The sequence below is a fragment of the Callionymus lyra genome, chromosome 18 (assembly GCF_982586985.1).
Source record: "Callionymus lyra chromosome 18, fCalLyr1.hap1.1, whole genome shotgun sequence".
In the NCBI taxonomy this organism is placed as follows: Eukaryota; Metazoa; Chordata; class Actinopteri; order Syngnathiformes; family Callionymidae; genus Callionymus; species Callionymus lyra.
Window position 1 is genome coordinate 7,963,628 of NC_141835.1, and position 19,333 is coordinate 7,982,960.

General features: G+C 36.5%; 1 protein-coding gene across 3 annotated transcripts in view; it reads right to left on the minus strand.

The window, feature by feature from the left end:
- arhgef10 (Rho guanine nucleotide exchange factor 10) overlaps positions 1-19,333 on the minus strand; it is a 62,072-nt gene that overhangs the window by 19,226 nt on the left and 23,513 nt on the right. For all 3 annotated transcript variants that reach the window (XM_087780584.1, XM_087780585.1, XM_087780583.1), the window contains 12 exons: positions 18,694-18,810; positions 18,203-18,295; positions 17,872-18,042; positions 17,584-17,729; positions 16,445-16,629; positions 10,692-10,807; positions 9,252-9,379; positions 7,402-7,502; positions 7,201-7,322; positions 5,850-5,936; positions 5,233-5,453; positions 3,514-3,671 (listed from right to left, as the gene is read on the minus strand). In XM_087780584.1, coding sequence (XP_087636710.1) covers positions 3,514-3,671; positions 5,233-5,453; positions 5,850-5,936; positions 7,201-7,322; positions 7,402-7,502; positions 9,252-9,379; positions 10,692-10,807; positions 16,445-16,629; positions 17,584-17,729; positions 17,872-18,042; positions 18,203-18,295; positions 18,694-18,810 — 1,645 coding nt within the window. The remainder of the gene's footprint in view (positions 1-3,513; positions 3,672-5,232; positions 5,454-5,849; positions 5,937-7,200; positions 7,323-7,401; positions 7,503-9,251; positions 9,380-10,691; positions 10,808-16,444; positions 16,630-17,583; positions 17,730-17,871; positions 18,043-18,202; positions 18,296-18,693; positions 18,811-19,333) is intronic.

The following is a 19,333-nucleotide window of genomic DNA, read 5'->3' on the forward strand; positions in this document are numbered from 1 at the left end:
CACAATATACTGTACCGTGTTGCTGTGATGCGTATCGTATCGCCAGATTCTTGCCCATAAACACACCCCTACTACATTAAATACAATATAAGATATTTTATTATCATTAATAATATTTCATGTATTATTATTTCAGTAGGGTTTTTACTGTGTTTCTTCTTATTATGTTTGATTAAAAATATAGATTACTATACAATAGGGGTATTTAAAAAGTGATTGAGCGATAATCGAGCCCTGTATTGATATTTTATTGTCTACCATAGTTCTTTAATGGTTTACAGTTCAATACAGTGTGTTTGAAATAAAATAATTTAACCTTTAAGTTACATTTAAAATGCAATTATTCATGGCGTTTGATCATTTTTGTGTTGCAGTTAAACCTCAGGCAGCTAGATGGCAGCAGTCTTTACATTCTTCAGCTTGAGGAACTATCAAATCCTGTGTTATCCCGGCGATGACTGAGGACGAGAGGATACAGTCGACTTCAGCAGCTTTTAAAGCTGATGCTTGGACACACTTTGGTTTGAAAACAAATGAAAGTAGTTACGACTTTGTCAAGAGTCATGTGGTCTGTAAATTTTGCATGTACTATACCGTGTTGCTGTATTGTGATGCGTATCGTATCGCCAGATTCTTGCCCATAAACACAACCCTACTACATTAAATACAATATATTATAATTATTAATATTTCATGTATTAATAATTAAGTAGGGTTTTTACTGTGTTTATTTGTATTATTTTGCTGTATTATTGTATATGTTTAATATATGTATGTCTTAATATAATGACTTGAATTATATATAATTTACTTGAATAAATATCATCTCATACATTATCTCAAAAAGGTCAATTTTACATACGATTACAGATCAATAACTGATCTTGAAAAGCACTTTTTTCTCTCAATACTACAGCCCTAAAGTAAAAATAAACACAATCAAACAGAGGGTTCTCGCCTCCATATCGGAGTCAGAGAGCAACAGAAAGAGACGAGCGGTGGAAGCCGTCGGTGCCGTCGACTTATCTCAGCGCTCACAAGCCAAATTACATAATACTGGCTTTTCCTGACTCCAGGCTCGTCTCTGCTCTCTCACGAACATGCCCTGCATTTCCTGTGTTTTCTCCTCTCGCTTCTCCTCCTCAACGTGTTTGCAGAACCAACACTTTCTGATCCTCAGACCTCAAGCTAGCAAGACATGTTCTAGCATCTACTGTAACATTAAAACAAAATAAACTACTGTATGTGGCTCGTGGAGGGAACATCCAAACGAGGTGTAATGAGCGGCTGAAAGCATTCCTGGAGAGTGGGATGACATATCTCCTCTGGGTTGAACAGCTTGAGTCAGAGAGGAGCAGAAATAGTTTCACCTCGGTGTGTCTCTCCCTTAAGGCCATCATCCCAAAAAACCCTCTGTGGAACTTGGACAAAAATCCACCTCAGCGCCGCACCCAGTAAACATGTCGAGGAGTAAGTCTCGAGCCTGGATTCTCTCTTTCTTTTCCGAACATTTCAAAAGGAAAGACGTGAACTGGGTCAATTTCTGAAAGATCGGCCTCAGCCAGACAACTGAGCAAATGGAAAACTCGGAGCTACAGACGCTCTTGACCCAGAGGGACACAGTGAAATTAACTTCACAAACACCTCTTGCTTTTTTTCTTCATTTTGGAATATCAACGTGTAAGAATATAATAAACTTAAAAAGAAATGATGTTTTCTGGCTCATAGTTGCTCTCAAAATATTTATCTCACGCATATAAAACAACCAGAATAAGTACCTTTCCTAACTTCTTAATGTAGATGCCAATTGTGTTTAGTTTGGTACCACTTTAGTTTTCAAAGGACAACAAAAATATTAATACTAAAAAGTCAGATACCTAGTTGTTCTTCAGTTAGGGTCTGAAGAATTGGAAACAAAAACAGAATTTACAGAATTATAAATGAAAAACATAAACTAAAAGTAAATTACCCAAAAAATTCTGATGAGAATGATGGGACTTGGGAAAATCATCTTTATTTAATTGAATTTTGTGTATTTTTAATGTTTTATTTGTTCATGTTTAATGTTGTACCCAAGCAACTTTCTGATTGGTGGAACCCTTTACTGATAATGGCAATTATTCTGATATTGTTTAAATTAGATTAAAATCGGACATGTTTAAATCATCATGGGTATTTTCTGCCCCCTTTTACGGCTCTTACAATTAAGCTAGTCTACACTGCAATTTTCAAGCAATTTTGTCGAGTAGTTTGTGAATTTATAAAACATGCACATACGTTCATTTCTTATTTCAACAAGGAGGTGAAGAGGAGAGTGCAGCCAGGGTGGAGTGAGTGAAAAATAGGTCATCTAAGACAGAAGAGCAGCGGTAAAGTTAAAGGGAAAGACAAAAAAACAACAACCAGGATTAAAAATTGCATAGAAAAATGCCCATGAGACAAAAGAATAAAGCACAGGGAGATAAGGTGAAAAAATGGATCATTTTGCCTCCAAGAAACAGAAATATTTGATCAAAAATGAAATATAAAACTTGTGTAAGCCAATAACAACGACTCTTTTGTCTTACAACTTAACTCAACCCCTTTAATAATCATTTTAAAGTGATTAAACTCGGAAAACAACCTTTAAAATCAACTTGTGATCACGACAAATTGACCTTCACGGAGAGAACTGAAGTCGTCCCTGAAGAGCAGAAAATAAATGGAAGCGAGAGCGAAACAAATCTGATCCCAGAGCAGTGGGCAAGCGTGGGTGACAAAAACAACTCAGCACTGATATCAATCACACAGCTTTGGTGGAGAGCGTTTTCTCGGCTGCAGTTCTGTACTTAATGTTATGCAAGTGATTGAGTTTTCAGCAAAATTTGTAAAGTTTGTCAAAGTAAGAGGATAAAATAATAAAATCAAGCAATAAAATCAAGCTAAATATGCAAAATTATTATATAATTGAATTGTATTTTATATAACATTTATTTGAAAATATCTGATACAATTAACATATATTTAAATATTATTTTATATATTTTTTATTTATTTATATAATGTAGGCAAGTTTTAGGGGGGCAATAAATACTTAATAACTAATAAAAGCAGACGACAACAGTCATATTTAGAGACTAGCAATGAATAATGTGAATAAATACATGAAAATTGTTTGATTCTACATGATCTTTGACCTCATGACAGCCACAAAAATTAAATAATGGGGCGACACACCGAGTTTGTGGGAGGAAGAGTTGCCTCATTGAAAATATAACCTTTTAGATTTGAGTGTGTAAGAAAAAAGTTTTTTTTATGTTGACCTAAAATCCACATCAGTGCTTTTATTCATTTGAAAAAGAAACATTCATGTTGGGGGGCGACTGAGCATCGGAGCGCTCGGTTTGCCTTCACAGTTTGCGAAGCTAAATACAATTAGTTGAATGAATGCCCATCTGTTTTCACACGATCACGGTGGTTTAGCTCTCGACTGCCTCCGACGAAAGCGCTTTAAACACACATGAACACACTTACCTTGTGATCTGGGGTAGATGGCGACGGAGCCGTTGACCAGACCCACGTACAGACGGTGTTTCTTGTAGACCAGGCTGGTCACCGTGGATTTGTCTGGCGTGAAGAAATGCTGCAGTCGTACCTTCTTGGACCGCTGGCTGCTCTTGTAAACAATGACACTGGATGGGAAAAACAAGATCATTCATTCAGTGAGAATTTTTGCTGATAATTCGCCATTAAACAATAGTAATGCGAGTCCTTTTATCTTACAAGTTACGTAGTTATGCTATATAAGTAAGTAAGTAAGTAAGAAATATTTATTTATATAGCGCTTTTCGAGACCAGGGTCACAAAGTGCTTAAACAATCAAAACAATACTCAAAAAAGTACATACTTTAAGGATCAAGATAATACTGAGAACAACACAGGAGTTCCAGAAATTCAAGGAAAAGCCTGAACAAATAGAAACGTCTTAAGATGTTCCTTAAAGGATGAGAGGATATAACCAATAGATAGGGTTTTGTCTCCATTAAAACGCCTCATAATCCCATTATGGCAAAGCCCTTCCAGTAGTGATCAGACCAAAATATATATACAGTATATATATATATATATATTACTATGCGAGTCCCCATACTATTACTCGGGGCTACAGTGACTTCACTGAGGGGTCACCCGTGTGACTCCCATCACAAATAACAAAAAAAACGCTGAATGGTCCGACGGTCCGTGAACGCATCGCCAGAAGATTGCGTCTCGAACACCTGGTAAAGTTTGTTCCCGGATCGCTATTTGGACATTCATCGAATTACTTTATTTTTAGATCGCCTGCAGTCTGGATTCATCCTTTATTTCTCCTTTGTGTTTTGGAATCAACCCTTTTGGGAAATATTTGGTTTTGAAACACTTGTTAAAGAACTTGAAGTTTTAAAGACGATCTTTTATTATCCGCGATTGGATCCCCGGGTCAATGTGCACGACAGATTTTTGTGGGATCTGAACTGAGTCACCCTAAGTTAGTAAGTGCGGTTCAAGATCATCCATCGCTATTGTTCAACTTTGTGTCGGTAGCAGGGCCGGTAGAAACAGAGTAGAGTCAGTCAAGTTGAATAGGGCTGGAACTGTATAATGGAAGAACGGCATTTGATTTTCTTTTTTAGGGAGTAGTTACTGGCCTGCTTTCCACTACTTGGAATCAGGCAGAATTAGCTTTGGAACGATCTTCCTCTCTCTTTGCGCTTGATGGAGTCTACTGACTCCTTTAAGAAACATCTTAAGACGTTTTTATTTGTTCAGGCTTTTCCTTGATTTTCTGGAACTCCTGTTGTGTTATCAGTTTTATCTTGATCTTTAAAATATATACTTTATTGAATATTGTTTTGATTGTTTAAGCGCTTTGTGACCCTGGTCTGGAAAAGCGCTATACAAATAAAAATGACTTACTTACTTACTTTGGAGCTTGATTGTGATGTCACAATTTCAGGTAGACAAGTGATTTGACCTTTGACCTTTTGTGCAGAGAGATAACTTTTGGCTTGCATAGATAGAACTTCAATAGCTCTTATGGTTTTCCTACAATCAGGCCGGTTGCATTCTTTTTGGGGCCTATCCAGGCGCTCACCCAGACAGGAAGTAGGCCTTAAATCAGTGACGCGTTGAGTTTTTATTATTACTAGTCAGGATTTTAGTGTTTTTCTAGTTTCTAGTTCACTAAAAACGAAGACGTAATGCGCCACTTACCTTCCCTCCTCCATGCCCAGGCAGACGGTGGGCGTGTCGCACGCCGTGGCCGGCGGGACCTGATGGTTTTCGGGGGCGTCGCCCTCCTGAGCCGGCTCCGCCGGGACGAAGGCCATGCAGAGGATCCGGGACTCCACGTTGAAACACTCGGTCACTTTGGGGCTGCAGCTCTGCATGGACACGATGGCGATCTGGCCCATCTGATTGGTGCAGCTCGCCACCTGAACATAAAAGAATCTTCAGTGAGTCAAGCGGAGGCAAAATATTATGACGTTTAAATGTTAACACAGATGAGAACGATTACGTCGTCTCAGTTTACGCTCCGACATCATCCCAGAGTTAAACAGCCTCTAATTACCGACGACCTCACAGACAGTGTTTATTTTTTAAGAACGCAATTATTGCCGAAATGTTTCACTTCGGGGCAGGTTGGATATTTTTATAAATAATATTCCCGAGCCATCAACCTGAAAGTGTGGTCTCTTTTTTAAAACAACACCACGATCAAGAGGAGCCGGAGCTCGGTCCGACTGAATCATCACAGGCTTCGATTTCCAAAGGTAATATTTGTGCTACGATTTAGTCAAAGTGCTGAAATGAGAGGAGAGGATTCTTACCCAAACACAACCGTGACCCACTACAGGTGTGTCGGCCGTGCTCTCCGTGTTGATGTACGGCTCCGGGTTATGAACGGCACACTCCACCTGACACACGATATGTTAGGGATTAAAAAACATGTAAAACAGATGTAATAACAAACTTATAAAACTAAAAGAGATCGTAGAAACATTTTAAAACATCAAAACCATTAAAAAACCTGCAATAACAGTTAAATTAAATTTAAACATTTAATGCAGGTAAACGCAACCAAATTTTTAAAAATCACATATTTTTACATCTTAGAAAAAGTGAAATGATCTTAAATTAAAAATGGAAATCGCTCGGAAAGTATTGACACCATCGTTTCCTGAAGCGTTCATGCATGAGCCAAAATGTTAACCACCATCTGGGTCATGGCGCCAAAACAAAGTGGACCATGTATTTGTTGATAAGTCAATAACTGGCACAAAAATAGCCCGATGTTATAACAATCTGACCTAGAATTATTTATTTGAGGATCATTTCAGACTTTTTTAATTGGATCATTTCATATTCAGTTTATGGACAATTTCTATTATTATAAGATAATATTCCTATAAAAACAATTGTATTTAACTTTCTATTCGTGTACATCTACCACAATGCTAGCAAACAGTGATTTTTATTTTAATTTTATTTTGAACACTCTTACAGGCCACAGAAAATGTGTTTGGGCCCCTGAAACATGTCCAAAATCAGGGGTCTCAAACTCACACAAAGAGGACAAAAATATGGAGGTAATCCACAAAATGTAAGTAAGTAAGTAATATTTATTTATATAGCGCTTTTCGAGACCAGGGTCACAAAGCGCTTAAACAATCAAATCAATACTCAAAAAAGTACATACTTTAAAGATCAAGATAATACTGAGAACAACACAGGAGTTCGAGAAATTCAAGGAAAAGCCTGAACAAATAGAAACGTCTTAAGATGTTTCTTAAAGGAGTCAGTAGATCCATCAAGCGCAAAGACAGAGGAAGATCTTAGGAGCAACAGCCTGAAAAGATTTCTCTATGTATTTACCATGACTTATGAGTGTGATTTTGACATTTTATTTCCATTATTTGAGGCTTAAATTTATATTCATTATCTCTGTATTTATTCTCCTTCACCACACATTCCAGTTTAACTTGCATTTATAACATCCATTATCTCCGTCCCTTAACTTATCTTAAACTCCGGCATCTTTATAGGTCACCATACAGGCATTAACATCCATCTCAGTTGATAGATAGTTGGCTCAAAATCAACCATCTAAAAATAGAGCATTGACCGGTACAATCGACCCCGCGACCTTGGCGTTACTACTCTGACCGGCTGAGCTCTGACCTTGAACTCCTGCAGCTTCGACATCACCACGGGCATTTGGCGCAGCAGCAGCGGGTGCTTCTGCTTTTTCAGATGATTTCCGTCGTCGTCGGCGAAGAACCAGCCCTGCAGGTTGTCCTCCTCTGGTTGAAAGAAATAGGAATAGTCGGAATTTAAAAATGTACTTGAAAAAAGAATGACTAGTAACTCAACCGCCTGTACCTAGAGCCAGTCTGGCCATTTGTAAATTGCTGATCCAAGACTGCTTGACGGCCGGAGTGAGGGTGTTGAACACGGCGCTGAAGTACGTGGGTTTCCCGGACCTGGCGGAGACAAAAAAGCGGTGAGGAAGTGTCAACAACACATGTTATTTCCTGTGTTTGACCGCGGATCGCTCCGGTCATCTTATTAGACGGTAATGAACTCGGCCTACGAGGGGGAACATGAGTCGATTTCGGCGCTGATTGAAAAGACAGCATGTGGCAGGAGATGATGCTGACGATGTGTGTGTGTGTGTGTGTGTGTGAGTGTGTGTGACACCGACGCCTTTGGATGATCTTGCGACATGTTTTGTGCTGTGACTGCGGGATTAGAGAGGAGTGAGGAGAGAGCAGCTGTGTGTCCATGCATACCAGAGGGTGGTTCAACAGATGAAGAAGAAAAAAAACGTCCATTTCTACAGCTATTGAAATATATAAGGCTGGAAGAAAAAGTCTATTTTACGACACTGTATCGATATTTAACAGCAATGGATCGATATTTTATTTACAATTTACACGCAAATATTCCCGCCACTTGTTCATTCTTATGTTGCAATTACACTTCTGCTAGATCAGCTAAAGCTAGAATTAAATCCTGCGAGAATATTCTATTATATTTAGATTTTTTTCATTTTATTATTTTATTTCTGGGTGTTTTATTCGTGGTATATTGCTCTGCTGTCGTTTAAACCGAATTTCCCCTCACGGGACAAATAAAGGATTTCTGATTCTGAATCTGATTCTGAGATCCCAGTGATGACTAAGGACAAGAGGATACAGTCGGCTCCAGCAGCTTCTGTACTTGTATTAGGGGTTTAAGAAAATATCGATATAGCGTGATCTTTTTTATTCCCGATACTGTATCAATATTCAATAACACTCTAACTAAAATTATAATAAAAAACCCATTATGCAACATTTTCTTTTAATTCAAAGTTATTACAATCATTAGAGGTTTATTTTTTTTAGAATCAACACTGAAATATTCTCACCGTTTATTCATTTTTGTGATTATATTAAACTTATGGTTGCTAGGTGGCAGCAGATACTACGTCCCCCGCAGCCAAAGTAACAATTAAATACCGGCGAGAGTTGGCGATGACTGAGGACGAGAGGATACAGTCGGCTCCAGCAGCTTCTGTACTTGCATGAGGGGTGTAAGAAAATATCGATATAACAATGTTTTTTATTCCCCGATACTGTATTGATATTCATATATATTGTATCGATATTTAAAAAAATGTAAATAATAATTATCAAAGAAAACCATTACGCATCATTTTATTTTAATTATTGATAAATTATTACAATCATTCAAGGTTTATTTATTAGAATCAACACTCAAATATTCACAGCGTTTATTCATTTTAGTGTTGCAATTAAATTTCTGTCCGCTAGATGGCAGCAGTCATTATGTCCCCAGCAGCCAAAGTAACAATGAAATAATGGTGAGAGTTGGCGATGACTGAGGACGAGAGGATACAGTCAACTCTTGCACCTTTAAATCCGGTGTTTGGACATATTTTGGTTTTCAAAACGAATGAAAAAAGTTTCGACTGCTTCAAGAGTCATGTGGTCTATAAATTCTGCAACCCCAGAGTCCAGTACTCGACAGTACTACAATATATATGGTTGTTCCTCTTAGTATCGCAATATATTGTATTTTTGCCGAAAAATATGCCAGTTTTTACTAGGATCAATGACCATTAAAGGTCGAGTGAGGTTGTACGTAGGTGTAGAAGATGTAGAAGATGTCTGATGTTCACCTCAGATTAAAGAAGGTACAAAAAATCAAGAGACCACTGAACTGACTTGTCTTGTTTGCTCGGCAGTTGAAGTTGAATCCTGCACCGGTCGGCCGCTCTGATCTCTTCCTCCTTCTTCAGAATCAGTCTCTGGAGGCCGGACACCCAGTCCTGAGCCACGGTGGGGTTCACGTTCTGAACAACAGACAGAGGATCACAATAAACATAGTGGTTAGGAATTATTGACTATATAGTATACAGTAAAAACCACCATTCAAATTGGATGTTTTTTTATCTAGGTTAAGTCACAATTATGTCCTACCTAGGTCTGGGTATCAAACTTTTGCTTATGTTGTGGCTCCGACCGAAAAACTTCAGTAGTAACGTATCAGAACAAGCTTCGAATTATGGTTCCAAGTTTCAATACCAACACATGGTCAAAACTTAATAATGCAAAAAGCAGGGTACATCTCTTGAATTTTTCCCTTTAGCAAGTGTATTCTGCACTGGAAATTATTTTATTTTTATTTTTTTGGAAGAAAACAGCTTGGAGTGAAAATTCGCCGAAGTTAAAAACTCAGGATTAGTTCTATCCAAATGCATCATGTGATAATGTAAGTAAGTAAGTAAGTAATTTTAATTTGTATAGCGCTTTTCCAGACCAGGGTCACAAAGCAATCAAAACAATATTCAATAAAGTATTAACTTTAAAGGGCAAGATAAAACTTATTAACTACTGGGTTAAGGAATATTACTGCTCTTGGTCCAATTATTTTTCTTGTGTCTTTATCTTGTTTTGTTTTCCGAACAATATCAGAAATACTAGTAGCATGAGTTGCTTGATTGCTCTGTCTTGCATTTTCTTACAGCTGTTACTTAAGGATTTTAGGTGATGTAAAATCTGGGAAAATTGGGGAATACCTTGAATAGTACTTTAATGCCAAATACGGCCCGCCAAGCCGTTTTTTTTAACCGGCCTGTCGGATCGTTGGCTCTGAAATCAAAGCCGATTAATCTTCACGTTAATGATCTTTAGAGACGCTAGTGTTTAAGCTACAGAGCTTACAGAGACAATTAAGTAGAGACTTAAACGGGAATTTTCTATGGGAATTTTGTAACGAAAAAGATAAGGCAAAACAAACAAAAAAATATCCCGATCATAAAACCTTTTTTGTAAATACACATTTAGTTTTTTTTTACAGTGGTTTGAACCAGATTGAAAGCGAAGTGCGTCTTCCTCCCACGCTTTTCCATGTTGTCCTGAATTCTCCTTTGCTTGAGTGGCATGTCTGTCAGCCTCCCTCGCTCTGATTGACAGTCCTCTCCACGCAGCGCAAACACAGCTTCACACATGCCGCGCTGTTCTCGCTAAAAAACCTTCGTCCCGACAGCACAGAGGGAGTGTTTCGGCGTCGCAGGAGTGAAGCCGGCGGATGTGCAAACAAGCCAGACTTGCAGAAGTAGGTAGAAACGGGGGTTGAGAGAACACAAGCTCTGAAAATTGTACCTGGTAGTTTCCCTTGAGGCTGCCGATCAAACCGGAGATCTGGTTCACCAGACTGAGGTCGTGGATGAGGTTCTGCAGGTCTTGGTACAGCTGACCAGGACCCATGTACAACTTGTCTAGAAGATAAACACAAACAATGTATTGGCTTTAATGCTTGGCCTTTTGGAAAGTTTTGTTCAGATCAAACACTTATGCTGGACATCTTTGTGGTATCCTTCCAGACTGTTGCTCCTCAGCTTTGGAACGATCTTCCTCTTTCTTTACGCTTGATGGATCTACTGACTCCTTTAAGAAACATCTTAAGACGTTTTTATTTGTTCAGGCTTTTCCTTGATTTTCTGGAACTCCTGTTGTGTTATCAGTTTTATCTTGACCTTTAAAGTATATACTTTATTGAGTATTGTTTTGATTGTTTAAGCGCTTTGTGACCCTGGTCTGGAAAAGCGCTATACAAATAAAAATTACTTTCTTACTTACTTACTTGCTACTGGGATGGGTCTAAAGTCAGTGGAAAGTCAATCGTAGCTCTTTATCTAATATGGAAAGGAAACAATGGACGCCACCAATTGGGTAGTACATTTGAGGTCTCTTTAAAATATGGGCTCTGATTGGTTAATGCGTCAACTCGGATATTTCCACTGGAGTGTTTGGTAATAAAGATGTCGACGAAAAAACCCAAAAGGAATTGCAACCATGCCACCCCAAAATATGACCCCAGATCCCATATTGTCACCCAACAGTTCCAAATAAACTGATTTCCATAATGTCCAGAAACGCAAGGCATCATGGGAAAATACCGAAGTGTTCTCGATGTGGTAGGTTCGAAAAGTCCTTCGAAAGTTCTTTATTTTTTTTAATATATATTTTCCGGACTATAAGGTGCACTTGAAATCTTTTTTCCGATTTTCCCCAAATTTGACACAAAAATATGTCCAAATTTTCAAGTACGACTTCCATGAGTACGAAGCCACTGGGCAAGGCTCCGTAGTACGAGTAATCTTTATGATTTCGGTACAAAAACCTGATATTTTGGTCGTATAATCTGGTGCGCCTTATAGTCCGAAAATTACGGTAGATCAACACCTAAGAGTAAAACTGTAGATATGAGGATCTGCACCTTAAAAATCTCACAGCAAGGCAGGAAATAAGCCTCGCTAGCAAAGGAAGCTCATAAACGATGGACTCCGTCATTAACGGGTCGAGCAAAGAGCAGCTTTTGCTTTTCCACGTTTTGAGAAGAACACAAGAGCTTCCTTTGTGTCTGGAAGAAAGAGCCTCACAGAGATCTGTCAGCCCATGTGCCTCTTCAGCACTTTCCCCCCTCATACGTGAAACCATGATGAGAATAATGAGGAGGGAGACGGCGATCCAAAATTTCCAACTGAAAAGTTATTGAGGCCGTTTCATCGAATTTAATGAGGCCGACAGGGGTCACTCCAATCAGAATACAAACGGCACATATTTTGGAGTGCGATTATTATCCGGGGGCAAACTTTCGCTCTTTATTTCGGAGCTTTTTATCGGAACAGAAACTTAATCGGCATCAGTCGGTGGCACAAAACGCGCTTCTTGTTTTCTCCGGCTCCACCGGCAACTATAATCGTTATTTTTTTCGGATGGTTTGGAATGTTTCCTGGATCTTGTTGAAGAGCCTTTAGCTTTAGCCCGAGCTAACGTTGAACAGGCTTTTTCTTAAACGCGTAATCGTTACTTTCTTCTTTTATTAGTTTACTGTCATTGACAAGGAAAGTCGTAGCGTTGACAAAACGACAAAAACAACTACTATCCTCAAGTCATATCCTAAAAAAAGGAAACCACTGGGGGGTCTAAAGCTAGTGGAAAGTCCAAAATTCTAAAAAACCTAGGAAATGTAAATGCTGCTTAAAAGTGTAACTAATACTACTACGCTACAATCTTAGCTTATGCTAGTAGAGTGTCATACCTCCAACTACGGTTTATATAACTTCATACAACAGTAATTTTGGCACACCTAGAGCAAAGGTGTCCAAACTTTTTAGGAAAAAGGCCACACTTGAGGATGGGTAAAAGAGCGAGGGCCAAATTGTGGCATTATACCCAGAGGCATCTAGCTCCACGGAATTAGCATTAGCATAACACTTGACGGCTTCGCCTCGTTGTATGTTCAATTGAATTGTGATCTTGTTTTTGTCTTTAACAAGTTCATTGATTAGAATTTAAAAAAGAAATGTATTGTATTTTTCATTCTCTTGATGAAAAATGCAGTTAATAAGCGCATCGACGTAGACGATGGGCCTAATAAAATCTGCTCAAGGGCCGCAAATTCCAAAAATTCTCACTTCCTCTTAAATTGCAGCGGAAAAATTAGGTCAATATGCTTGGTGGTCTTAAGTTAGTGGAAAGTCCAAAATGGTGGCTTGTGAGAGAAATAATTGTTCTTGCTTACATTGAAATGAAAGTATGAGAAAAAAGCTTCTGGATGTAAATTGTGGTTAAAAATTGCAACTCAAATTTTTGGACTCTGGACTACTCAAAGCTGCTAAATTCTAATTTCTCAATTTTGTAACAACTTCTTTGTTCTTATATAGCAGTCATTAAAGCATGTTCTAGTGGGGATGCCCAAACATACTCGTAATTTCTGGGAGAATTTGACTTTTTCCAGGATGGCAAAATCATTAAGATGAGTTCACTGAGAGGGAGTGAAACAATGAGAGTGTGGAAAAACTCATACAATTTGGTCCATTCATGACACTATTAACTAGAGGCAAAAGATATAGAAAAATATTTAATATATTTTAAGTTAACTAAACAAGCAATAGTTGAGCCTAGGACAGTGTTATTCCCATCAGAATAATGTTATGCATGCTTTGCACACTTTTGTCCTAAATTGAGAGACTTATGCAAGCGTAGCTAATAAGTTCAGGCCAAGTTAGCCTGAACAAATGTGCCGAACACATGCTACAGTAAAGACAGTTACAATCTCAAATAAATTAAATAACTTTTAAGAGAAAACCAAATCACATCTTTAAATCTTTAAGAATTAGCTGTCAAGTACCGCACATGAAGTGCTGAGAAATCTTCACGGTTCATCTGAGATGTTGGGGGTTTGGATTCAGGTCATGATTACATGAATAAATCCATCATGCTTCAATTATAATGCATGGTCTTGCATTTTCTATTTTTAATCCAGCTTCGCTAATGTGACGGAAAATCAGTGTCCACTGCACACAATCTTACTGTATATTCTAATATAAAACTAATATTTATATGTACAGTAAGATATTTTATGTATTTTAAACAAAATAAATATTTAATTAGTTGAATATCTTCTTAATAATTCATAGATTAGATCCTTTTATTATTCATTAATCCCTGATGTCACCAACAAGAGTAAAATACTTAAAGGATTTAACAAATAAACTGCAGCCGTTCCCAGAATTCTTCTGAATAGCTCTTTGTTAAAGACACACAAAAGTATTTTCCAACCAAAAACCTCCTGGAAACAAGTGTGTTTTTTGGAGCAACCTACGACGAACGTACGCCTCCTTGAAAAACTAACGTCTGGGCTGCAAATTGCATCCAGATTAGAAGCAGCGGGACTCGCAGCTGCCTGCGTGGGGTTGTTTTGCAGCGAAGGAGAAGGAGCAGGACAGAGGAGGAGGTGACATCATCCGGCTTTTCAATGGCTGGACACAGAGCGGCTTTTTTGGCACTTCTTGCAAAGGTTTTTCTACTTGTGAAAAGTTCTGTAGCACAAAAGTCTGGAAGGTTGTGTGCATTCAACTTAGAAAATGTTATTTTTTCTTAATCTATATTTAATATTAATATATAATAAATACTAAACAGTTCAGTCCAGATAGAAATAAATATTAACTTTTTTTAAATCCCTATTTAAATTAAAAAATAAACCTGATTGAAAAAAGTGTTTTTTGGCCATAATAAATATTATAAAAGATAAATGATTATAAATGATATGTTCATTCATTATTCACAAGTACTAAAAGACAAAAATAAAGCTATATATTATTAAAAAATGAACAAAACAACACCTTTGAATATTATTATACTAAACTACTATGTCATAAAACAAAATAAATCAATTTCAGAATATAATATTAGCAAAGCTAACTATTTTTTCTGAATAAATTATTTAAAAAAAATGATATAACATATTATCGATATATTATAGTTATAGTGATTTGTATAGTAGTTCTGATCAATATCCGATAGAAAATGTGTTTATATTTTTATTTTATTTAAATTCCAAAAAAGAAAGATTTATTTTAAAGAAAAACAAGAAAACTGTCTATTTGGAATAAAACAAGAACATTTTAACCAATTACCATTTCCAAAGAAAAGGTATTACTATTATTTACGTTTTATGGGATTTAAAACACTTTATACTTTGTTTTGTCCATTTGTTAAAACGAAATAAACTGTCGATATATCGTAATATTTCGAAGATAAATGTTTAAATATCTGAATTGCTAGAATTATCACAAAATAAAGGTTAAAAACAGACTTGTAACATGATATCTGACACTTGTGCTGCTGTTTTACACACAAAGACTTCATGAAAAAAAGGACGTATTCTTCTCAACCATCTGGCTTCCCTCTGGGCTGGAAGTGAAGAGAACAAACACTGACTCAGGTTGAACTGAGGCTGAGATCAGGACGTCAAGGACGAGCCAGATGTTTGTAAAAAAAATAAATAAAAAAAATCCTCCTTTTCTTCTCTTGTGAACCCGACAGGTGATGGAGCAACAACAAATTAGCATGTTTGCTATTAGCATTTCTTATCAAAATAGTCATTTCTGCACTAATGTTTGAGGAGCTTTGGTAAGAATCTTATCAGTAATGACAAATAAAGATAAGAACCTACTGTGGATTGAAGCCTGAGCACCTTAAAACCTCCACATAGTTGGATAGAAACAGCTCTAGGGAGGAGAAGTTGCTAAGAAAACTGGCTTATTTCAGTGGAAAGAGTGAAATCATCCGAGGGAAAATACACTCTCGCTCTGGATGGATGTGAAACACACCTCTGTGTGTCATTCAAGACCAAAGTGTCAGTTGAAAAAAAATGCTTGAGAAGTCCTCACACCTTCTATAATCCAGCAGGTCACCCGTTTGGATCGAGTCCCAGAGGTGCTTAACCCTTTGACCTATTGACCCATGAGCTCATTGGACACTATAAATACAGGCTGTATTTACTTTAAATTAATTAGTTTAGATATATTAAGACTATTTTAAACTATAAAATATAATAAAAAAGATCTTAACTTGGTAAAATATACTCAGCGGTTGTTTTTCTTTACCTTTCTTGTGTTTGTTTTTTTTTAAATTAAGGATTGAAAGCGTAAAGTTTTTACAGATGTATAAATGTTTTAATGTAAAGAAAAAAGGAAATATTTTTAATTTAGTAATTTAGATGTTTATAAAGAATAATAATATAACTTCATCAAAGAGTATTTCAATTTATTTTTCTTATTAAAATGCATTTTCATATAATTTACTGACGGAAAATGTATTTTATAATTAAATATACTTATTTATTTTTCATTATTTTGCTTTTATTTTTACAACATTATTCAGTTGAATCAGTCCTTCTCTTTATCAGACTTTCAGTTAATAATATCAAATATAATTGAGTTGTATTTCTTCTATTAACACAAAAAAAAAACTATAAATGCTATTATAAGAAACAAAAAACGTCATTATTTAATATACAATAATTTCATGTCGCTTCAGAACTTTTAAAAAATGCTGGTTCCTACTTGGCTTTGCGTTGATGACCACCTTCTCTCCAGAGTGTGGCGCTGGGTAGCGGCTGCCCTCGCCCATGTCCTCGCTGGAGCCGAATTCCACGACTTCCACGAAGTTGAGAGGAACGCTCCACTTCAGGAGGAACCTCTGGTCCACGGGAGCGTTTCCACCGACGCTGCCGTTTCCATCGTGACACCTGGAACCAAGAGATGATGAACCTTTACATGAAGGTTGGGAATATAAAGGCAGGTGTTCTTGAAGAAATACAGGAAATTCAGAATTGTGTGGATTTTTTCCAATTCAGGCAAATCAATTTTGAGGAATTATTTTATGTAGACTTGGTGACATCTAGTGGTCAAATACTTAATCGCAATAATAAAAATAATCATACATATTTTCGTTGTTTCGTTGCTTTTTAAAACTAATAATATCTATATTTCTTATAATTTGGAAGGAATGTGATTGTTTTAAACTGAGATATCCAAGAAAAATATATATTTATATAAGATATATTAAGTACATTTTCAGCAATGGAAAAACACAAGACTATATAATCAGAATAAATGTAGCTTTTTTTCCCTCTTTCTTACGTTTTTATTTATAGAAAATTAAATAATAAGGATTAGAAATTACGCGTTTTGTTCATATATACAGATACAGATGTTTCCAAATAAAATAATACTTTTTGTAAAATTAAATAACAACTACAAATGTTAATGTTAAATGTTAAACAATAATAATAATAATTTTTCAGACACTTTTTATAAATTATTTCTGATGAAAATTAGTTTTCAAATAATAAATGTAAATTATAATATTTATCATATTTTTTTCCCTTTTTTATTTTACAACAGTAACGTTATTTAAAAATAATTAAATATTTTGATCTTAAAGGGCAATACATACTAACAAAAGTAATTAAATAAAATAAAACTAAATAAAAAATAATAAATAAAAACTGATGGTAGCTGTGTAAGGAAGAAACACAACAAATGTAAATTAAGTTGAAAAGATAAATAACATTTAAGTAGAAAACACTTTTAAATCATTTATTTGCAAGAGAAATAAAATGTTAAAACTAAATTTAAAGTCCCACCCTTCAGTTAATCTAGCAGCGGAAATATTGACGTAAAAAAACCAGGAGAATCACCGGACGTTGGGCGTGGCACACATGAGGACATCGTTGAGCAGGAAGAGCCTCCGCTCTTTTGTTTTGATGATTTCCCCTCGATCGCTGTACACCGTCTCCACCATGTCGTCCGAGCGGATCAGGTAGCGGCTGCCGTTGGTCAGGAGCTGATCACAGAAAACATGTTCAATGTTGTTATACAAGTAAATACACACTAGAAAAGTTAGAAAAACATTCCATGGATAATACTGCTCCTCCTTAAACGCAAATGATACTAAAGAAAAAAGCAATTGTGACGCATCGACCGACCTTGTTGAGGTAGCGTTCGTTCATGGCTTTGGAAATGTGTCTGATTTCGCATCGCTGGTCTGCCTCCCTTTTCTTCTCATTGAGCTTCTCTGCCAGAGTCTCCAGCTCGGTCAGTGCCATCTGTAGAGGGAGTCGGTCCGGGTGACCCACTGGCGTGTTCTTCAGCATGTCCTGGAGTTGATCAAATAACAAGTAAGACACAGAAATATAAACCTAGTATTGCACTTTACATTTAATCACAATAAAAAACGAGCAAGCTGTTGGGTTTAGATCATGTGCATTAGGCGCCATCTGCTGGTGACACCGCGTCACAGCAGGCGTCACTCGTTACCTGGAGGAGAAGAATGAACTGTGGAAACCTCTGGATCGGCTTCATCATCAGTCCGTAGAGAGTCATCCTGTCACTGTTGGTCTCTTGACGATGCTAGAAGTAACACATTTAGGGTTGTACATAAATCTGTGCAGTATATTTCAAAGCTTTTTCTTAAGAAAATGTAATTTCAGGTCATTTTACATCTGAAATAGTAACTTACGGTGAATTATTCTTCCTTACTTTTACTTTTGTTTAACATTTCAGGCTTGTTCAAATGATCATTATTTTGCTTTTTATTTAGTTTACAAATGTACGTTTTAGCAGATATTGTTACAAGTTTACCAACGACTGGATAAAGTATTTAAATTCAAATTTTTGTATTTTAAGATGATACAATATGCATTCAAACTTTGAATAGAAAATTTATGTGTAATATTTATTAGAAACGCTGTGTCGCATTTGAAGGATCTTAAGGTAAGTAAAAAGAGTAAATGAATAACTTGACTCACCTTTAAGAACTCTAGAAAACCAGGTTTGGCTGCGCAGGTCTTCCTCACCACCATCATGGCGGTGCTGAAGTTGTTGACATACTCGCTGTAGGCATCCAGCACCATGGACTTGGAGAACTGAGAATAACAACTATTATGTTTATCGACAATTTAACACAGTTGAGAGAAAAAGAATGAATTAAATTACATTTAGATTATATTCAGGCTGCAACAAAATCGATTTTTCATTGTCAGTTGTTGTTTTTGTGCAACTTTTATGCAGCTTTTCTTTGTGTTCGTCAATTTTAAAACTGATTTAATAGCTCCGGGATGTTCAAGGAGTTACATCTTTATAAACTTAACAAAAATTGAATAACAGAAAAAAGACCTGGGAATGGATTTTATGAATTTGAATTAATAAGCAACAATTATTATGCAAAGATTATGTGGTGGATTAAGGGTGCTGGAAAATATCCCATATATCGTGGTATTCAAAAGAACTTCACTTAAAAAAAAAGTTTTTTAATTCGATAATAGGTAAGTAAAATAAAATTATTCAATTTTATTAAAATTTACTAGCAAATTTTCACATTTAGGTCATTTGACGATTGCTATAAAACTTGATGCTACAAGATGGCAGCAGTCATTACGACCTAAATGA